Source organism: Silene latifolia, chromosome 9 (genome assembly GCF_048544455.1).
Source record: "Silene latifolia isolate original U9 population chromosome 9, ASM4854445v1, whole genome shotgun sequence".
In the NCBI taxonomy this organism is placed as follows: domain Eukaryota; kingdom Viridiplantae; phylum Streptophyta; class Magnoliopsida; order Caryophyllales; family Caryophyllaceae; genus Silene; species Silene latifolia.
In genome coordinates, this window is record NC_133534.1 from 61,635,933 (window position 1) to 61,653,451 (window position 17,519).

The 17,519-nt window shown below is 41.6% G+C and overlaps 1 protein-coding gene across 1 annotated transcript; it reads left to right on the top strand.

Annotated features, from left to right (window-relative positions):
- Positions 1-3,452: 3,452 nt before the first annotated feature.
- On the top strand, positions 3,453-3,995 carry LOC141601105 (uncharacterized). Its single transcript, XM_074421372.1, has one exon. It carries the CDS (start codon positions 3,453-3,455, stop codon positions 3,993-3,995), a length of 543 nt encoding a protein of 180 aa, XP_074277473.1.
- The last annotated feature ends 13,524 nt before the right edge of the window (positions 3,996-17,519 follow it).

A 17,519-nucleotide genomic window follows, 5' to 3' on the forward strand; every position in this document is an offset into this window, starting at 1 on the left:
ATTGGGATGCCTATCATTTGATAATCCACCCAGTCTGCAGCAGACAACAGGTAATGCTTTGTTTAGCACCCCATCAGGATCTGACCTTCCACCTCTTTCAGGTACCCCCGCGCACCAGACATCAGGATGGAAATCCGGACCTGTCATCAATGCAACAATTCTATCCTACAACCAGTACACCAGTGGAGCCTGGATCGGAGGATTACAGCAGACACCAGGATGGCAGCCTGGATCCATAATCAGTGCAACACCAGTAACCAGTCATCCAGCACCAGGCCAATTTTCTGGAGCGCCTTGGCTAGGAGGTACACCGGCTGGTTCTTTTCCGCCTATTTCTAACCCTCTTGCAGGAGCAGGTAATTCGCTAGAGCAGCAATACCAGGAGCTGAGAGAACTAATGTATAAGATACCAGGCGTAGCCCGTCCGTTGGAGAAAGTAGCCAGAGACAGCTACGCAGACTCACCTTTCGTGGATGACATAGCCCTAATCGGTGTCCCTAAAGGATGTGTGCCTCCAGCCATGACGCTCTATGACGGAACCACAGACCCACTTGACCATATCAACCACTACAAGCAGAAAATGATGGTGATAACTGCAACTGGATCTCTAAAGGAAGCTTGTATGTGCAAGGGATTCGGATCAACCCTGTCAGGAGCAGCCCTGCAGTGGTTCGTCGGCCTGCCGAACAAGAGCATATCCAGCTTCGCCGACCTAGTCAATACCTTCAACCAGCAGTTCGCCAGCAGCAGAAAGCCGGAGAAGCAGACACGTGACCTCTACCGGATAGTGCAAGGGTTCGAGGAGTCCACCCGTGATTACGTAAACAGGTTCAACAAGGAGAAGGTGGCTATCCCGAGATGTGATATAGCAACCGCTATACAAGCCTTCCGCCGAGGACTGCACCAGGATTCAGATCTTTACAAGGATCTGACGAAGCACCCTTGCACCACCTTTTAGGAAGTACAGACAAAGGCAATTGCTATCATGAAATTGGAGGAAGACTCTGCACCAATTAGAGGCATCTATGATTCAGACCCAGTATCCAGGAAAGCTCCAGTAGAAAAGAGGAGTGAAAGACCCAAACCCTACAGCAGGAGCGTGAATAGAGTTTCTGGAAATTCTGAAGGAAAGAGCGAAGCAGATCTGCCTCCGAAAGTAAGTGAGTATGGTTTTACTACCAATCTTGCAGGACTATTCAAAACCTTGAAGGAGCTGGGACGCAGAGTCAGATGGCCAAAACTTCCAGAAGGAACCCCAGCAGCAGAAAGGACACAGGCAAGAAGTGTGAGTTCCACGGCAGCAACACCCACAATACCGATGAATGTCACTCCCTCAAAAAGGAAGTCAAATTCCACTATGATCAAGGAAACCCGGATCACCTCCTACCCAGAAACGCAACCAGAGTAAACTTAACAGATCAGGTTCTGCCATCTCCTCCTCCTCAATGCACTAGAACTGTGAATGTTATTACAGGTGGATCGGAGCTGTGTGGGCTGACATATTCAAAGAAGAAAGAGGCATGCGACGTAACTAAAGGAGACAGACCAGAAAGCTCCTGCAGGATTAACCGCCAGAATCTGCCGTCAGTCACCTTTGACGAAACAGACGCAGGGTCTGCTCCAGAACAGCACCACAATGCCCTAATCATCACGCTTCCCATAGGAAATTGCGAAGTGAGAAAGATCCTGGTGGATACCGGAAGCTCCGTCAACTTGATCATGTTAGAGACACTTAAAGGCATGAGATTCACTGAGAAAGATCTAGCAAAGAAGGCGGTCCCCTTGGTTGGTTTCAGTGGCGAAACAAAGCACTCCCTAGGAGAAATCGTCATCCCAACCTACGCCAGAGGTGTAAACAAGCAGGTAAGGTATCTGGTTATTGACGGACCCTCTACTTACAATGTGATCCTTGGCAGGACCTAGATCCACGAGATGAATGCAATTCCATCAACGTACCACCAGTGCCTGAAGTTTCCAACAACTTGGGGGGTGCAAGAGATACGTGGGGACCAGGAAGAAGCTAAGGATTGCTATAAGGTGGCTCTAATGTCAACAACAGCTCGCCCGCATAGCAATTACAGAGCCAGCACATCCAGGACGAGTACATTGAGCCTCGGCGAAATTTAATCGGACGAAGTCATCCCGGACGCTTATTTGCATCCGTAACGAATCGTGCTCATTGGATCTGAATGTATAGGTAACATTCGTGAGGAACTCGTTCGATTATTGAGAACTAACATAGACTGCTTTGCTTGGTCACATGATGATATGATAGGGATAGACCTAAGTGTGATAACTCACAAGCTAAGTGTGGATCCAAGCTATAAACCTGTACAGCAGAAAAGAAGAAAATTTGCTTCTGAAAGGAACCAGGTCATAAACAAAGAAGTAGACAACCTGCTCGCTGCAGGAAAAATTCGAGAAGTAAAATATCCAGAATGGTTGTCTAATGTGGTGGTGGTTCCGAAGAAGAATGGCAAGTGGAGGGTCTGCGTCGATTTCACAGATTTAAATAAAGCTTGCCCAAAGGATCCATTTCCACTACCATACATAGATGCCATGGTGGATGCCACTGCAGGGCACGAGATGCTGACATTCCTGGATGCCAAGAGCGGATATAACCAGATAAAGATGCACCCCAGTGACCAGGAAAAGACAGCATTTAGATCCGAGCGAGATATCTACTGTTATAATGTCATGCCTTTTGGACTGAAAAATGCAGGATCTACCTATAAGAGGCTGGTAAACATGATCTTCAAAAAGCAAATAGGCCAAACTATGGAAGTATACATAGACGATATTGTCGTCAAATCGAAGCAGGCTTCGCAACATCACCAGCACCTGGCAGAAACTTTCAATACCCTCAGAAAATACCAAATGAAGCCGAATCCTACAAAGTGCACCTTTGGAGTATCCAGTGGAAAATGTTTGGGGTATATGGTGACCCAGAGGGGGATAGAGGCCAGCACCGAACAAATCAAAGCAATTTTGCAGCTGGAGTCACCGCATAAACCAAAAGACGTCCAGCGTCTAACTGGAAGAGTGGCAGCCCTAAACAGATTCATCTCCAGATCCTCGGACAGATGCAGGCTGTTTTATGATTTACTTAGAAAAAGCCAAAGATTTGAGTGGACGGATGACCATGAGAAAGCATTTCAGGAGCTGAAACGTTATCTCAGCACCCCACCACTCCTGTCGAAGCCATAGCCAGGAGAACCACTATTCCTGTACCCGTCAGTCACAGAAGCAGCAGTCAGTGCAGTACTAGTACAAGAACATGAAGGATCACAGCATCCAGTATATTACATAGTAAGTCTCTGCTTCCAGCAGAGACCAGGTACACGTCACTAGAAAAACTTGTCTTTGCACTAGTTACTGCATCCCATAAATTGCGTCCCTACTTCGAGTCTCATACAATTTCTGTGATAACTAATTATCCTCTTAAAACTATCATGAGGAAACCAGAATTGTCAGGAAGGATGGCTAAATGGTCCGTGCACTTGAGCGGTTACGATTTGAAGTTTGAACCTCGTACGACCATAAAATCTCAGGTTCTGGCAGATTTTGTATCTGACTTCTGCCCAGCTCTCCAGACCCAGGCAGAACAGGACATTCTGAGTCTGGAAGAAGATAAAGGGGAACAAGTATGTGAGCTACATGTGGACGGAGCCTCCAATGCCAAAGGAACAGGAGTAGGACTGGTCCACAAGTCACCCCAGGGAGATCTCATAGTCCAGGCCGTGCGATGTGAATTCAAGGCCACAAACAACGAAGCAGAATATGAGGTATTGATCCTGGGTCTGAAGCTGGCTCTGGATCTGAAAATCAGACACCTCCAGGTTTGCAGTGATTCTAAGCTTATCGTTAACCATGTTAATGACTGTTATGAGGCAAGGCATCCCTGGATGATGGCATACCTAGACGTAGCAAAGGAGCTGAAAATCAGATTTGCCACGTTCAACATCAAGCAAATCCCCAGGGACCAGAATGCATAAGCAGACGCACTAGCCACCCTGGGGGCAACCTTCAAAGCAGGAACCATCTCCACAATACCAATTGTCCACGTGCTGGAGTCAGCAACACTAAAATCTCAGCAGGAAGCAGAAGTGGTGTGCAGCACCAGCAGTGAAGAAAATACTCTAGACTGGAGGAAACCATACCTGGACTGGCTGCAGAATGATATCCTGCCAGCAGAAAAAAAGGAGGTAAGGAGCTTCAGAATGAGAGCATCCAAATTCACACTAATTGATGGTGTTCTGTTCAAGAAATCCCTTGCTGGACCCTACCTCAGATGCCTGGATCGGGAAGAGTCTCAGGCTGTTTTGCATGCTCTCCACAGTGGAGAATGTGGAAACCATGCAGGGGGCAGGAGCCTGTCCAACAAGGCACTGAGGCAGGGATACTTCTGGCCCACAATGCGCAAAGATGCCATGAAATTCGCAAAAAGATGTGACGCTTGTCATAGGCATGCCCACGTTAGCCACCAGCCAGCAGATCCTCTGCACCAGGTTATCTCACCATGGCCCTTCATGAAGTGGGGAATGGACATCGTGGGACCACTACCCAGAGCACCAGGAAACAAACTCTATATGCTCGCCATGACGGACTACTTCTCCAAATGGATAGAAGCAGAATCATCCTCCCAGGTTACAGAAACCCAGGTGATATCTTTCATCAAACGCAATATCATATGCAGGTTTGGCATTCCATATGAGATTATATGTGATAATGGGTCCCAATTCATTGGAAATAAGACAGAAGCTTTTTGTGCTAGGTGGAATATCTCATTGCAGAAATCTACTCCTAGGAACCCCGGTCCAATGGATGTTTGAATCCAAAGAATAAGATTATCGTCGAAAACTTGAAAAAGAAGCTGGAAGAGATTGGGGGCAAATGGGCAGAAGAGCTACCTCTGGTTCTCTGGGCTAACAGAACCACACCCAAGGTTACAACGGGACAAACTCCCTTCATCCTGGTGTTCGGAGCAGAAGCAGTCATTCCATCCGAAGTTAGGGTCCCAACCCACATATATGGATGCATAACAGAAGATCAGAATCAGGTGGAAATGGCAAGCGATCTGGACACGATAGACGAACTCGTAACCGGCGCCCGGATCGGATGGCTTTATACGAGACAGGCATGATCGTGGCTAGAAGCTATAACAAGAATGTAAAAGTAAGAACCCCGGGTAGGAGATCCGGTCCGAGGAAAGTCTTCCGAATACGAAGAACCAAAGAAGGGGAAAATTCGCCTACAATCGGGAGGGGCCATACCAAGTAGAAAGCACAGTTGGAAATGGAGCCTACCGACTCATGACTATGGAAGGGCAAATGGTTCCCAGATCCTGGAATATCACCCACTTGAAAAAGTTTTTCACTTAAGTCACCAGCATGGTAAGCAACTGGGTACTCAGCCTACCAGATACAGCTCAGCCAGGTTCTAGATATTGCTTTAAATATTTTCTGGCTCTAAATATTTTTCTGCCTCTAAATATTTTTCTGGCTCTAAATATATTTCTATATCTAAATATTTTTCTGTCTCTAAACATTTTTCTGGATCCGAATATTTTCTGACTCTGAATATTTTTCTGGTTCTAAATGTTATTTCTGAATTTAACATTTCTGGTTCTGAAACAACCTTATTTGTATTTTAATTCTAGTAAATTTTAAGTTACAAAACCACTTTGAATGTTTTAAGTATAGATTCCCTTTTTATTTCTTTCAAATGGCCAAGTGAATAAAATGCAAACTAATCTGGCAGAGTCTGTATTCATTACAGAAGGCGTGTGTCCGTGGCTAAGCACGTACAACCGGGACAACCAACCTCCCACGATGCATTAGCACCCACGCAAGCCTGGCTCCTCTGGACGAGTGGGCATACTAGACCCCTTAGCCAGCAATCAAACAGCGATGGCCAAACAAACGACGTGCATGCACAAATCAAAGCACCAGAAACGGTACGACACAAATATATATCCAGCAGAAAATACTTAAGCAAAATATGTCTGGCACCAGAACCAGACCAAAATACATCAAACTGTCCAAAATGAAACTAAAATGTTACGCCCCGCAGGGCCAAAAACTAACTAAACATGGCAAAAGTCTTTCAGACGCAGAAAAAAGCTAATCTATGTCAATATGATCCACAGCCTAAGAAGCAGCTGCCTGAGTATCGGGAGCAGGAGAATTCACCTGTTCCTCAGCACCTAGATCATCAGTAGAAGCAGCACCAGCTCCCACCAAGCCAGCCAGCAGATCCAGGTTCAGGCCATCAGGGAAATCTGCAGCAAGCCTCTCCTCTTCAGCTCCTAAGTCCCAAGCCGAATGCTCTCCATTCTGGAACACCTTTATGCACTTAATCTTTGTCTCCAGAGCAGCATAGGAAAGAGAGTTCGCCAAAGTCTCCCCGAGTTCAGCATTCTTCTTTTTCAATTCCTGCACCTCGGAAGCCTTCTCCTCCAGAATCTGAGAAACACGAGCCTCGGCATCAGAAGCACGTTTCTCAACTTCTAAGGCACGTTTCTCAGCATCAGCAGCACGCCTCACAGCATCAGTAACATTCTTCTCAGCACCTGAAATCCGCCCTTCAGCATCAGAAAGATTACTTTGCAGCTTCTGCTTGTGAGTAGCCTCCTCTAGCAACAGACTCTGGGACTTGTCCAGTTCAGCTTGGATTTTAAGTTTGCTCTCCTCAGCAGCTTTCGTCTGCTTCTGAAACTCAATATTCTCTGCTTCTAAGAGAGGTACCTTCTCCTGCAGATACAGAGCCATATGGAAAGACTGCCACGCTAGAACAAAGTGTCAAAAAAAAAAAAACAGTTGAAGCAGTCAGTGTCCATTTACCTCAAAGGAGTGCTCAGCTGCACGATCCACCAAGCCATGTAAAGCTCTGTTGTCCAACGCAGAACTGGGAGCAGGAAACAGTAGATGGCTCATTAAGCCCAGGTTACGGGCAGATTTAGCCTTGCCAAAGTCATCTGGAAGTGTGAAGGCAACAACCCCAGTAGCAGGAACATATTTGGAAGCAGGAGCGACTCGAAGGTGAATGGCTCCGGATCCGGGATCGAAGCAGAGGCAGACATGGCAGGGCCAGAAGCAGGAGTAGGTCTGGGAATAGGAGGATCCCCCGAAGCAGACAGCCCATGCCCAGGAATTGGAGGTCTCACAGCTAGAGGAGTGGCTTCAATAGGAGTCTGCTCCTTAGCCTGACCCGCAGCAGCAGATCTCCTCTTAGGACGAGGTCCAAAACCAGGGGCAGGGGTGGACTTCCTCTTCTCAGCAGGCTTGGGGGCAACCTCAACCCGTTTCTTTTCTCTCAGAGCCAGAACGTCATCCAGCGAAATTTTGGATTTTGCAGAACCTAGAAGTAGAAACGATCAAATCAGAACCAGAAAAGTATTATATCACCAGAACAAGGAAAAAGGGACAAAATAGCATACCAGTTGACATTGATTCACATACTTCCACTTCTCCTACTTCTTCTTCAAGTTCTTCCTCTTTTGAAGCAGCTCCAGATGCAGAATTCTGAACCAGATTGGTGAAAGTCCCGCGTTCCTCCGGAGGCCCAAAAAGCTTAGTCAAAGATGCGACTGTGGGATTTATCTGTATGCATCCCTTTAAATTTAAGGACTAAAACGAATTTATCATGATGAAAGCATGTCTTAAATTAAATTGCATAAACAAAAGGGGGTAAAGAGATGACGAAATAACCTTCGGTCCTAGCTTATATGGCCTATGAACAATATCGCAATGATATTCTCTTATCAGTTGCACCCAAGATGATATGAGATATGCACTTGTTCTTTTGCTAGAATCGATCCCCAAATCAATAGATTAATTTTAGGTTTTTTAGTGTTTTTCCGATGAGAGGAGGCAAGAATTGGGAAAAAGAATATTAGGTCAGAAAAATTCTCCCTTCTCCTCTTCTTATAACCGAAAAAGAGAAGTCCATAGGGAGATTTCTCATCTCCTAATTTCGGCCCATATATCGAGATAATAAGGAGTTTTAATTCCTTATTTTCGGTTTCCAAAAATGTATAAAATGTGTTAAATATAAATTGTCATCTAGTGAGGATCGATCCCACAACCTCTTGGTTTGAGTACCCTCACTATTACCACTATGACACATTCATCTTGTTGATTAAATATAACTGATTACATTTAAGTACGAATTAACATATTAATTCGTCCAAGCTAACATTACATACATTTAATTAAATATAACTTATTATATTCAATTTATTTACGAATTGATTAATTGTCTCAACTAATATTATTTAATCTTCATTAAATAATTGTCTCATCAACACATTGACTAACCGTTTAGTCATATAAGGCATCAATGTGATTACATTTCCATAACCACATCTCTCAAACACATCCTATAGGTGTGACCTTTAGGGACCAGTTGATCACCGCCATCTGTATGATAATAACGTCAAACTTTCTAGCAAGCCAACCGTTATTAGGTAATCATTAATCAAGCGATAAAATACGAAGTATACCCTTGTGAACTGTAAGAGATTTACAAATGTTATCACACTAATTTGTGGAGGACACAAGCTCCAACAAACTCTCACTTGTCCTCACAAGTGTATGTGCGATAACCGATTCTCATATCCTAAAATTTCTCCCACTCAATGTAAAACAATTTGCAAATCCGTATTCACAAAGATCGTATTTTACAAGCGATCATTATCAAGAGTGGTTTCCCCGACTAGAGAGTAACTTAACTGATAAACGAATCAACATTCGAGCATGGCCATGCATTTTGATTACTACTCCTCGAGTGGCCCCGAGAAATAACTATACCGATAAAGGTTGGATATTTTCCTCAACTCGAATCCTGCAGATGTAAGCACAATATAAAATGACCCAGAAAAAATCTACTTAGCCTCCGATTCGGCAGACCGTGAGAAAGAAACCAAAGTCACCCAAAAACTGCCTTAATCTCAAGAGACAGTCGATAGTCAAAAGAATCGACTCTAGGAACACAATGGATGTCCTATCCACGACCTGGCACCGAATGTTTTTAAACATTTAGGACTCCATTACGTTGTCACAAAAATTTGTCCTACGAGGTATCGTTATAATCTCGCATTTGTGATCGATCAGTCAACAGTTTGACTTATGGCTCGTTGAACCCACCATCAATCGACTGCACAATATAATAGCCAGAGTTATCAGCTCTTGTAGGCGATTACAGACCAAAACAAAATATAATGTAATTCAGTTCACTTTGTGGCGTTCAAAGTTGTCAGTACAATCCACATGAAAAACAAAATATTATATTAATACGATGAAGTTATAAATAGTATATGAAAAAAGATAATGTATCAAATTCATAATCAACTATTACAACTCAGGAACACGTTTAATTCTCATGGAAATAACGTGCCCTCCATGCTTATCATACTTCAATGGCTCAGTAGTAGAATCTGTGATGTGACCATTATTTGCGCACATTTAGTCCCCTAATTGAGCCTATTTTGCATACTATTATAGCATTTCATGGCCATTTTATCCGTCAAAACCTTCCTATTTGCTTTTCTATCGCATTTCATATGTTTTGTAGAAAAGGAGATAATAAGGCGGAAATTCCCGTCTTTCGTGCATATTTGGAAGCTTATTGATGATATTAGATGGACTAGTATGAAGAGGAGGCCCATATTTCGCTCGGGACGGGCGTATTCCTGGACAGGAAACTTTTCCTTTCTACGTGAACCACAATCCGAGCGTCTTCTCCCAAATCCGCCCGGATTGCATCTCCCGAATCCGCCCGTCTTCTCCCAAATCCGCCCGGATTGCATTTTCAGAATCCGCCCGGATTCAACTGAATCCGCCCGGATTCCCTCACAGCACAATTTCGTCTTCTTCAAGCTTCAAAGAAAGACGCCCTTCCTTCGAAAAATACCGGCTCCTCCCTGCTCAATTTAAAAAGTGTAATTACTAGTTTAGCCCTTAGTTAACCCTAATGCATCCACCTAATTTCCACTATAAATACCCCATTTGTAATAATCAAATCAAAAAAGTTTTATTAGAGATCCTTTTAGCTAGAAAATCCTTCTTTAGATTAGATTAGGAGTAGATTAGAATAGATTACTCTTTAATCTTTCCACAAATCTCACATTAATCTCTCCTTAATTATTGTTCAAGTTTATTATTCAAGTTTATTATTGGGTAATTGAAGATTATTGGGTTTATTGGGAGATTGACAACCTTCCATCAATCATCAAGTTCTTCTATTATTCTTGCTTTATTATTTGGATCATCTTAAGTTGGTATAATTCCTTTACTCTTTAATCTTTATTGTTCATTTCTTCATTCTATTATCATGTTTATACTTGTTGTGATGATTGACACCATTAATGACATGTTTCTCATGATAATGAGTGAGTAGTTTCTTTAGCTAGGATTAATGGGTAATTAAGGGAAACCAACATGGGATTGATTCATGCTTAATCTAATATGTTCACATGATCAAATTGCTTGCTTGTTGTGATGTCAACTTTATGCACATGTTATGTTTGATGAAATGCCAAGCCTATGAATCCTTGCATTTACAACCATCTCTTATCTACTCAACTTGACTTGTAAGACATAAACCAACTCGAGTCTTGTAGACCATGCATAGAAGTTGAATAGGAGGAAAGTAAGTCGACTTGTAGGTGTTGTACAATCTAATCGATTCGGCTCCGGGACCCAACCCTTCCTATGAACCGTAAGACATAAACCAACTCGGTTTCTCCATAACATTAATTGCTTGCAACCTTGTAAACATGTTTGTATGATCAACACCATGAATCCCCTATGACCCCATGATATCCTAGCACTTTTAATCATTTGTTTACATCTTTCCTTTTATTGTTTGCTTTACTTTATTGTTTGCATTAGTCTAGACACAACTACAAACCCAACCAAATTGTGACACTAGCATAAATTGAGATAGATAGACTTAGAACCCAAAGCACACCGTCCCATGGATCGACCTCGACTTACCGCTAACTAGTTGTTTGTTGAGTATTATAAATGTGTTTGATTGGTTGTGACCCGACGACATCGCTCCACATCAAAATGGCGCCGTTGTCGGGGATGGTGCTATGTGATTAAGTTCTTACTTGTTTGTCTATTTTGATTTTGCTCTCACCTTGAGGAACTTGTTCCTCAAGGATTGTTTTTACCATTTTCTTGTAGTTTTCTTGTTTGTAGTTGTTTCTTTATCTTGGCTATAATGATGACTCAAGACTTGACATATGGAGTATGTGTTGGATCTTTTGAGTATGACTATGGGTATGGGGAGTTTGAGGAGCAAGTCAACACAAACCTACCTTACACCTCATACAATGAAAATCCTAACTACTACCCCCACGTTTCCCACCAAAACCACCACACCCAATATCAACAACAACCACCCACCCAAAACTCACTTTTCAATCAATTCCAAATGCCATAATACAACCACTCTCACACCCACCCACAACATGAATATGAGCCAAACTTTGACATTCAAAATGTGGTTCTCCAAATGATGGGAGACCAAGAAAACTTCTTCAAACAAGTGCTAGAGGAGAGCCAAAATAGAGACAATGTTCTCCAAAGCATTGTTACCTATGGTGAGGAGCTGGCAATTCGAATTGCCCAAATAGAGGAAACCCAAGAAACCACCCAACCAAACACTCCCCACCAATCCTTGAGCATTGAACATGAATGTGAATTTGAGGCAATGATCTTTGATGAAGAAGATATGAAGTGGGAAGAGCCAATCTCCTTGAGCTCTTGTGAGTATGAGAGTATGGTATTTGATGATGAAGACATGAGGTTGAGTAAGTCAAATACTCTTAGCCTTTGTGAGTATGAGGGTGTGACCTTTGATGTGAATGTTGAGATGGTGGAGGAAGAATTAATGAAGAGGAGTGAAGCCCCCATCTATGATTCATATGGAGATAGTGATGATGACAAGCCTATTGAAGAAGCTTATGCACCATATGTGTCTTGCAATGAAGAAGAGGAGTGGAGTTGTGAGATTGCCTTACTTGAGGAGCCCATCCTTGAGAATTTTGAGGTATGCTTCCATGAAGAAGATGAATTCCTTTTCCCCATTTCCCATGAAGACTACTTGGCCCCTACCATGGAGCCAATGATTGTTGGAGAGGATATGGTGGACCTTCTTCAAAAGGTCAAGGCATCATACAAAAGCTACTTGGTGGCAAAGCTCAAAGAGAAACTTGCACGTGAAGCTACTTGTGGAAATTTGGCACCCACAATGCCCACTTCCAAGGAACTCGGTCATCAAGGTCATAAGGATTCTCCTTTTACTCATGAATGATTGATAAATTCAAATGCTATCATCATCACCGAAAGCGAAAGAGAAGGTGGCAAGTGGAAATCTCCGGATGAAAATAAGCCATACTTCATACCTAGTGTTGACAAGAATCATGGGCCTATTGGTTTGAAGCATCGTGAATATTCAAGTGCCAAGAAGGGAAAGAAAACAAGAATGAATGACAAAGTCCCTTGGCCAAGCTTCGTCTTGAAGTTAAGCAAACCATACTTGTGCTTATTTGAAGCTTGTTCACAAGCTTTTGATCTTCTATTCAGAGCCTTGAGCTCTATGGACAAGAATTTCTACAATTTTAACTAGTTTGGTGGAGTCCTCCCTCAAACCACCATTTGTAAGATATCCTTTCCTTTAACTTTGCATTACATTTACACTTGCATTTGGTTATATACATATACATTTAGCTTGCATTTGTATTATATCTCATATTGCATTTGCATTAATGAGTTCATATAGTATAGTTTGTATTGTAATATATCTCACATAATTCATGTAGATAGTTGCATATAGACTAGAATTCATGCATAATCACTAATGACCAATCCTATTCTTTTCTACACTAGAAATAGTGTTTAAATCGGTTTGGGGAGGTTTGATCATAGGTGACCATAGGTTAATAGAAATCATACATCATATAGTTTAGATTGCATTCATTTGTTATATATGTCATATAGAATTGCATTTAGTTAGAGCATGCATTCATTCATATCATATCATTGCATTTGTACTTTATTTCCAAAAAAAAATCAAAAATTCAAAAACATGTATTTCCTTTTTATCCCTACTCCTACATGTACATTGAGGACAATGTCCAAAATAAAGTGGGGGATGGGAATTTATATTCTAAAAATGCATAAAAATTGAAAAATTTCGAAAAATCACAAAAATATGTCTTTTAATTTCATAAAAACAAAAACCATAAAAATTTGAAAAATTGAAAAATACAAAAACAAGTTCATTTCCTTTGTAGTGTAGACTTGTATATATTGTTTTTTATATATTGTGTTTGTTCATCCTTTTTCACATTGATTGACTACGCCACATCCGAGACATGAGGATATTGAAGACCGCATGGTATGATCTTTCCAATCTCCTTTTTCCTCTTTATGTTAATGACTATGTGGCTTTATTTTGATTGATGCGGTATAACAATGTGAACTTAGGACTTGCATTTAGTTTATATGTCATATTAGTTGGTAGAATCATATGCATTAGGATGTTTATATGCTAGTTGCATCATGTCATGTAGTTGCATGTTAGAAAAATTTTGCGAAACCGTCTACTTGGGAAGCTTGACAAATGTATATAGGCCCTAGTAGATGCTTTTTCTTCTTAAGACGTTGCTTGTTAGAATACTTGTAAAACACCCTAGGATGTGTCATGCTAGTATCCTTTGACCCATGGATTAAGGCCTAGTCAAGAGTACCTTGTGGTGTGATAACTCTTTGGCTACCGTTTATTCCAAGGTGACCCTTGAAACCATGCATCCATCATCCATGTTCTACCACATTTTTGTCATCAAAGGGAATGGGCACAAAAAGAAATCAATATGAGTTCAATGAAATGAAAAGTGAAAGAAAGTTTGCAAAAATGCATCAAATGAAAAGAGGAGCAAAAATAGACTCCTAAAGCTTCAAAAATAAGGCACCCTCCCTACATATGGGGTGACTTTGAAAATGTTCAAAAAGAAATGCAAAGAAAAGTTGAAAGTTGTCAAGTGTTGAAATGCCAAAAATCAAAAAGAAATGGCAAGAAAGTGTTCTCAAATGTTATATACCACAAGAAATTGGGGGGAAAAACAAAAATGAAAGCAAACTCCCAAAGTGAAACTCAAATATCTATCGATCCCTTTATCCACCGTATCCATTTTTGTGCATGGTAGAGAGGGGACGACCCTTCTTCTTGTCTAGGCAAGAGGGGGAATTCCGCGATCCTCCAGTGTTTCTAACACCATAGGGAGTCTATTCTTGACAAAAGCATTTAACGATTGAGGACAAAGGTACCCTAGCTTGACACAATTTGGAGGTGATTTATTGGTATCCTTCTAGGCTTACTAGTTTGAAGAAATTGCATCTATGAAGGAGTGTGTACCCTTGAATTGCTTCCCTTGTAGATAATTTCCGCCACTTAGATGAGGAAAGTGGCTATTCTTTTGTAGATGCATCCATTACTTGATTTTGTGTGCTTAATGTTTGGATGTGTCGCCATTTTGGCAAGACCCACCTTGCCTTGCAAGAAGGCATCCTACCTCATGGTTGTCTTGTTGTGAGTTGCAGGGGCGGAGTGAGACCCGCTAATTGTCTCATATCGGTTATGTTATTAGGTTAGTTTAAATAAAGGTCTAGTTTTAGTCACCTCTTTACTCGGGACGAGTAAAGGTTCGGTTTGGGGATATTTGATGTGACCATTATTTGCGCACATTTAGTCCCCTAATTGAGCCTATTTTGCATACTATTATAGCATTTCATGGCCATTTTATCCGTCAAAACCTTCCTATTTGCTTTTCTATCGCATTTCATATGTTTTGTAGAAAAGGAGATAATAAGGCGGAAATTCCCGTCTTTCGTGCATATTTGGAAGCTTATTGATGATATTAGATGGACTAGTATGAAAAGAAAGCAAGAATGATGACCAAAGATGTAGGAATAAAGTGTATGTAGAAGGATCAAAGGGTTAAAAGTAAGAATGACGAGAGGGAAGGCATTACAAGAAGAAATCGCTCAAAAACCGAACCAAGGGTTGCTCCTTTGGCTCTGAAAATATGCTAGATGGAACGGCATCGAAAAATCAAGTGATCTAGGCTTTTGAATCACTCCAATAGGAGTCCGGATGAGAAAATAACGTTCGTTTTACAATCCTAGCTCAAGATACAGCTCAACCCGCTCGGGTCAAATTCAACCCGCTCGGGTTGAAGCCCAGGACGCCCATATTTCGCTCGGGACGGGCGTATTCCTGGACAGGAAACTTTTCCTTTCTACGTGAACCACAATCCGAGCGTCTTCTCCCAAATCCGCCCGGATTGCATCTCCCGAATCCGCCCGTCTTCTCCCAAATCCGCCCGGATTGCATTTTCAGAATCCGCCCGGATTCAACTGAATCCGCCCGGATTCCCTCACAGCACAATTTCGTCTTCTTCAAGCTTCAAAGAAAGATGCCCTTCCTTCGAAAAATACCGGCTCCTCCCTGCTCAATTTAAAAAGTGTAATTACTAGTTTAGCCCTTAGTTAACCCTAATGCATCCACCTAATTTCCACTATAAATACCCCATTTGTAATAATCAAATCAAAAAGTTTTATTAGAGATCCTTTTAGCTAGAAAATCCTTCTTTAGATTAGATTAGGAGTAGATTAGAATAGATTACTCTTTAATCTTTCCACAAATCTCACATTAATCTCTCCTTAATTATTGTTCAAGTTTATTATTCAAGTTTATTATTGGGTAATTGAAGATTATTGGGTTTATTGGGAGATTGACAACCTTCCATCAATCATCAAGTTCTTCTATTATTCTTGCTTTATTATTTGGATCATCTTAAGTTGGTATAATTCCTTTACTCTTTAATCTTTATTGTTCATTTCTTCATTCTATTATCATGTTTATACTTGTTGTGATGATTGACACCATTAATGACATGTTTCCCATGATAATGAGTGAGTAGTTTCTTTAGCTAGGATTAATGGGTAATTAAGGGAAACCAACATGGGATTGATTCATGCTTAATCTAATATGTTCACATGATCAAATTGCTTGCTTGTTGTGATGTCAACTTTATGCACATGTTATGTTTGATGAAATGCCAAGCCTATGAATCCTTGCATTTACAACCATCTCTTATCTACTCAACTTGACTTGTAAGACATAAACCAACTCGAGTCTTGTTAGACCATGCATAGAAGTTGAATAGGAGGAAAGTAAGTCGACTTGTAGGTGTTGTACAATCTAATCGATTCGGCTCCGGGACCCAACCCTTCCTATGAACCGTAAGACATAAACCAACTCGGTTTCTCCATAACATTAATTGCTTGCAACCTTGTAAACATGTTTGTATGATCAACACCATGAATCCCCTATGACCCCATGATATCCTAGCACTTTTAATCATTTGTTTACATCTTTCCTTTTATTGTTTGCTTTACTTTATTGTTTGCATTAGTCTAGACACAACTACAAACCCAACCAAATTGTGACACTAGCATAAATTGAGATAGATAGACTTAGAACCCAAAGCACACCGTCCCATGGATCGACCTCGACTTACCGCTAACTAGTTGTTTGTTGAGTATTATAAATGTGTTTGATTGGTTGTGACCCGACGACATCGCTCCACATCAATCTGCTACAACTTCCTGTTTGGAACTATTCTAGCTGACCGCAGCACCATTAAGAGTAAGAACGAATCTAGGCTGAGATTTCTAATCATCGCGATCCGTTTGGAAGCTAGCATCTGCGTAACCGGTTGCGCATAGCTTAGTATATCCTCCACAAGTCAATACCCAATCCTTAGTCCTCCGTAGGTACATAGATTCTTTTGGTACCGACTCGTCATACTCAATGCATATGACACGTCTGGACGTGTGCATATCATGGCATACATGATTGATCCTATAGCTGATGCATAAGGAACACGACTCATGCGCTCAACCCCTTCAGGCGCCGTGGGTGACTGAGACTTGCTCAACTGCATCCCAGACGTCATTGGAAGGTTCCCCTTCTTAGAGTTGGTCATGCTGAACTTCTCAAGAATCTTATCCAAATAAGACTCCTAACTAAGTGATAACGTCCGTCGTGCTCTATCTCGGTAGATACGGATTCCCAAAATGCGCTGTGCCTCACCCAGATCTTTCATCTGGAAATGGTTTTTCAACCATTCTTTAACCGAAGATAGGAGAGGAATGTCATTCCCAATCAAGAGTATGTCATCGACATACAATATCAAGAATACAATCTTGCTCCCACTCGACTTGATATATAAGCATGGTTCTTCGACCGATCGAGTGAAACCATACTCTTTTATCACCTGGTCGAAACGATGATTCTAACTCCGAGAAGCTTGCTTAATTCCATAAATGGAACGCTTAAGCTTGCATACTTTCTTAGGATGTTCAGGATCTATGAAACCTTCGGGTTGCACCATGTACAACTCTTCCTCCAAATAACCATTTAAGAAGGCGATTTTCACATCC

What these genes read in the sequence shown, in the direction of transcription:
- LOC141601105 (XM_074421372.1), top strand. Translation starts at nt 3,453, where the DNA reads ATGAGGAAACCAGAATTGTCAGGAAGGATGGCTAAATGGTCCGTGCAC.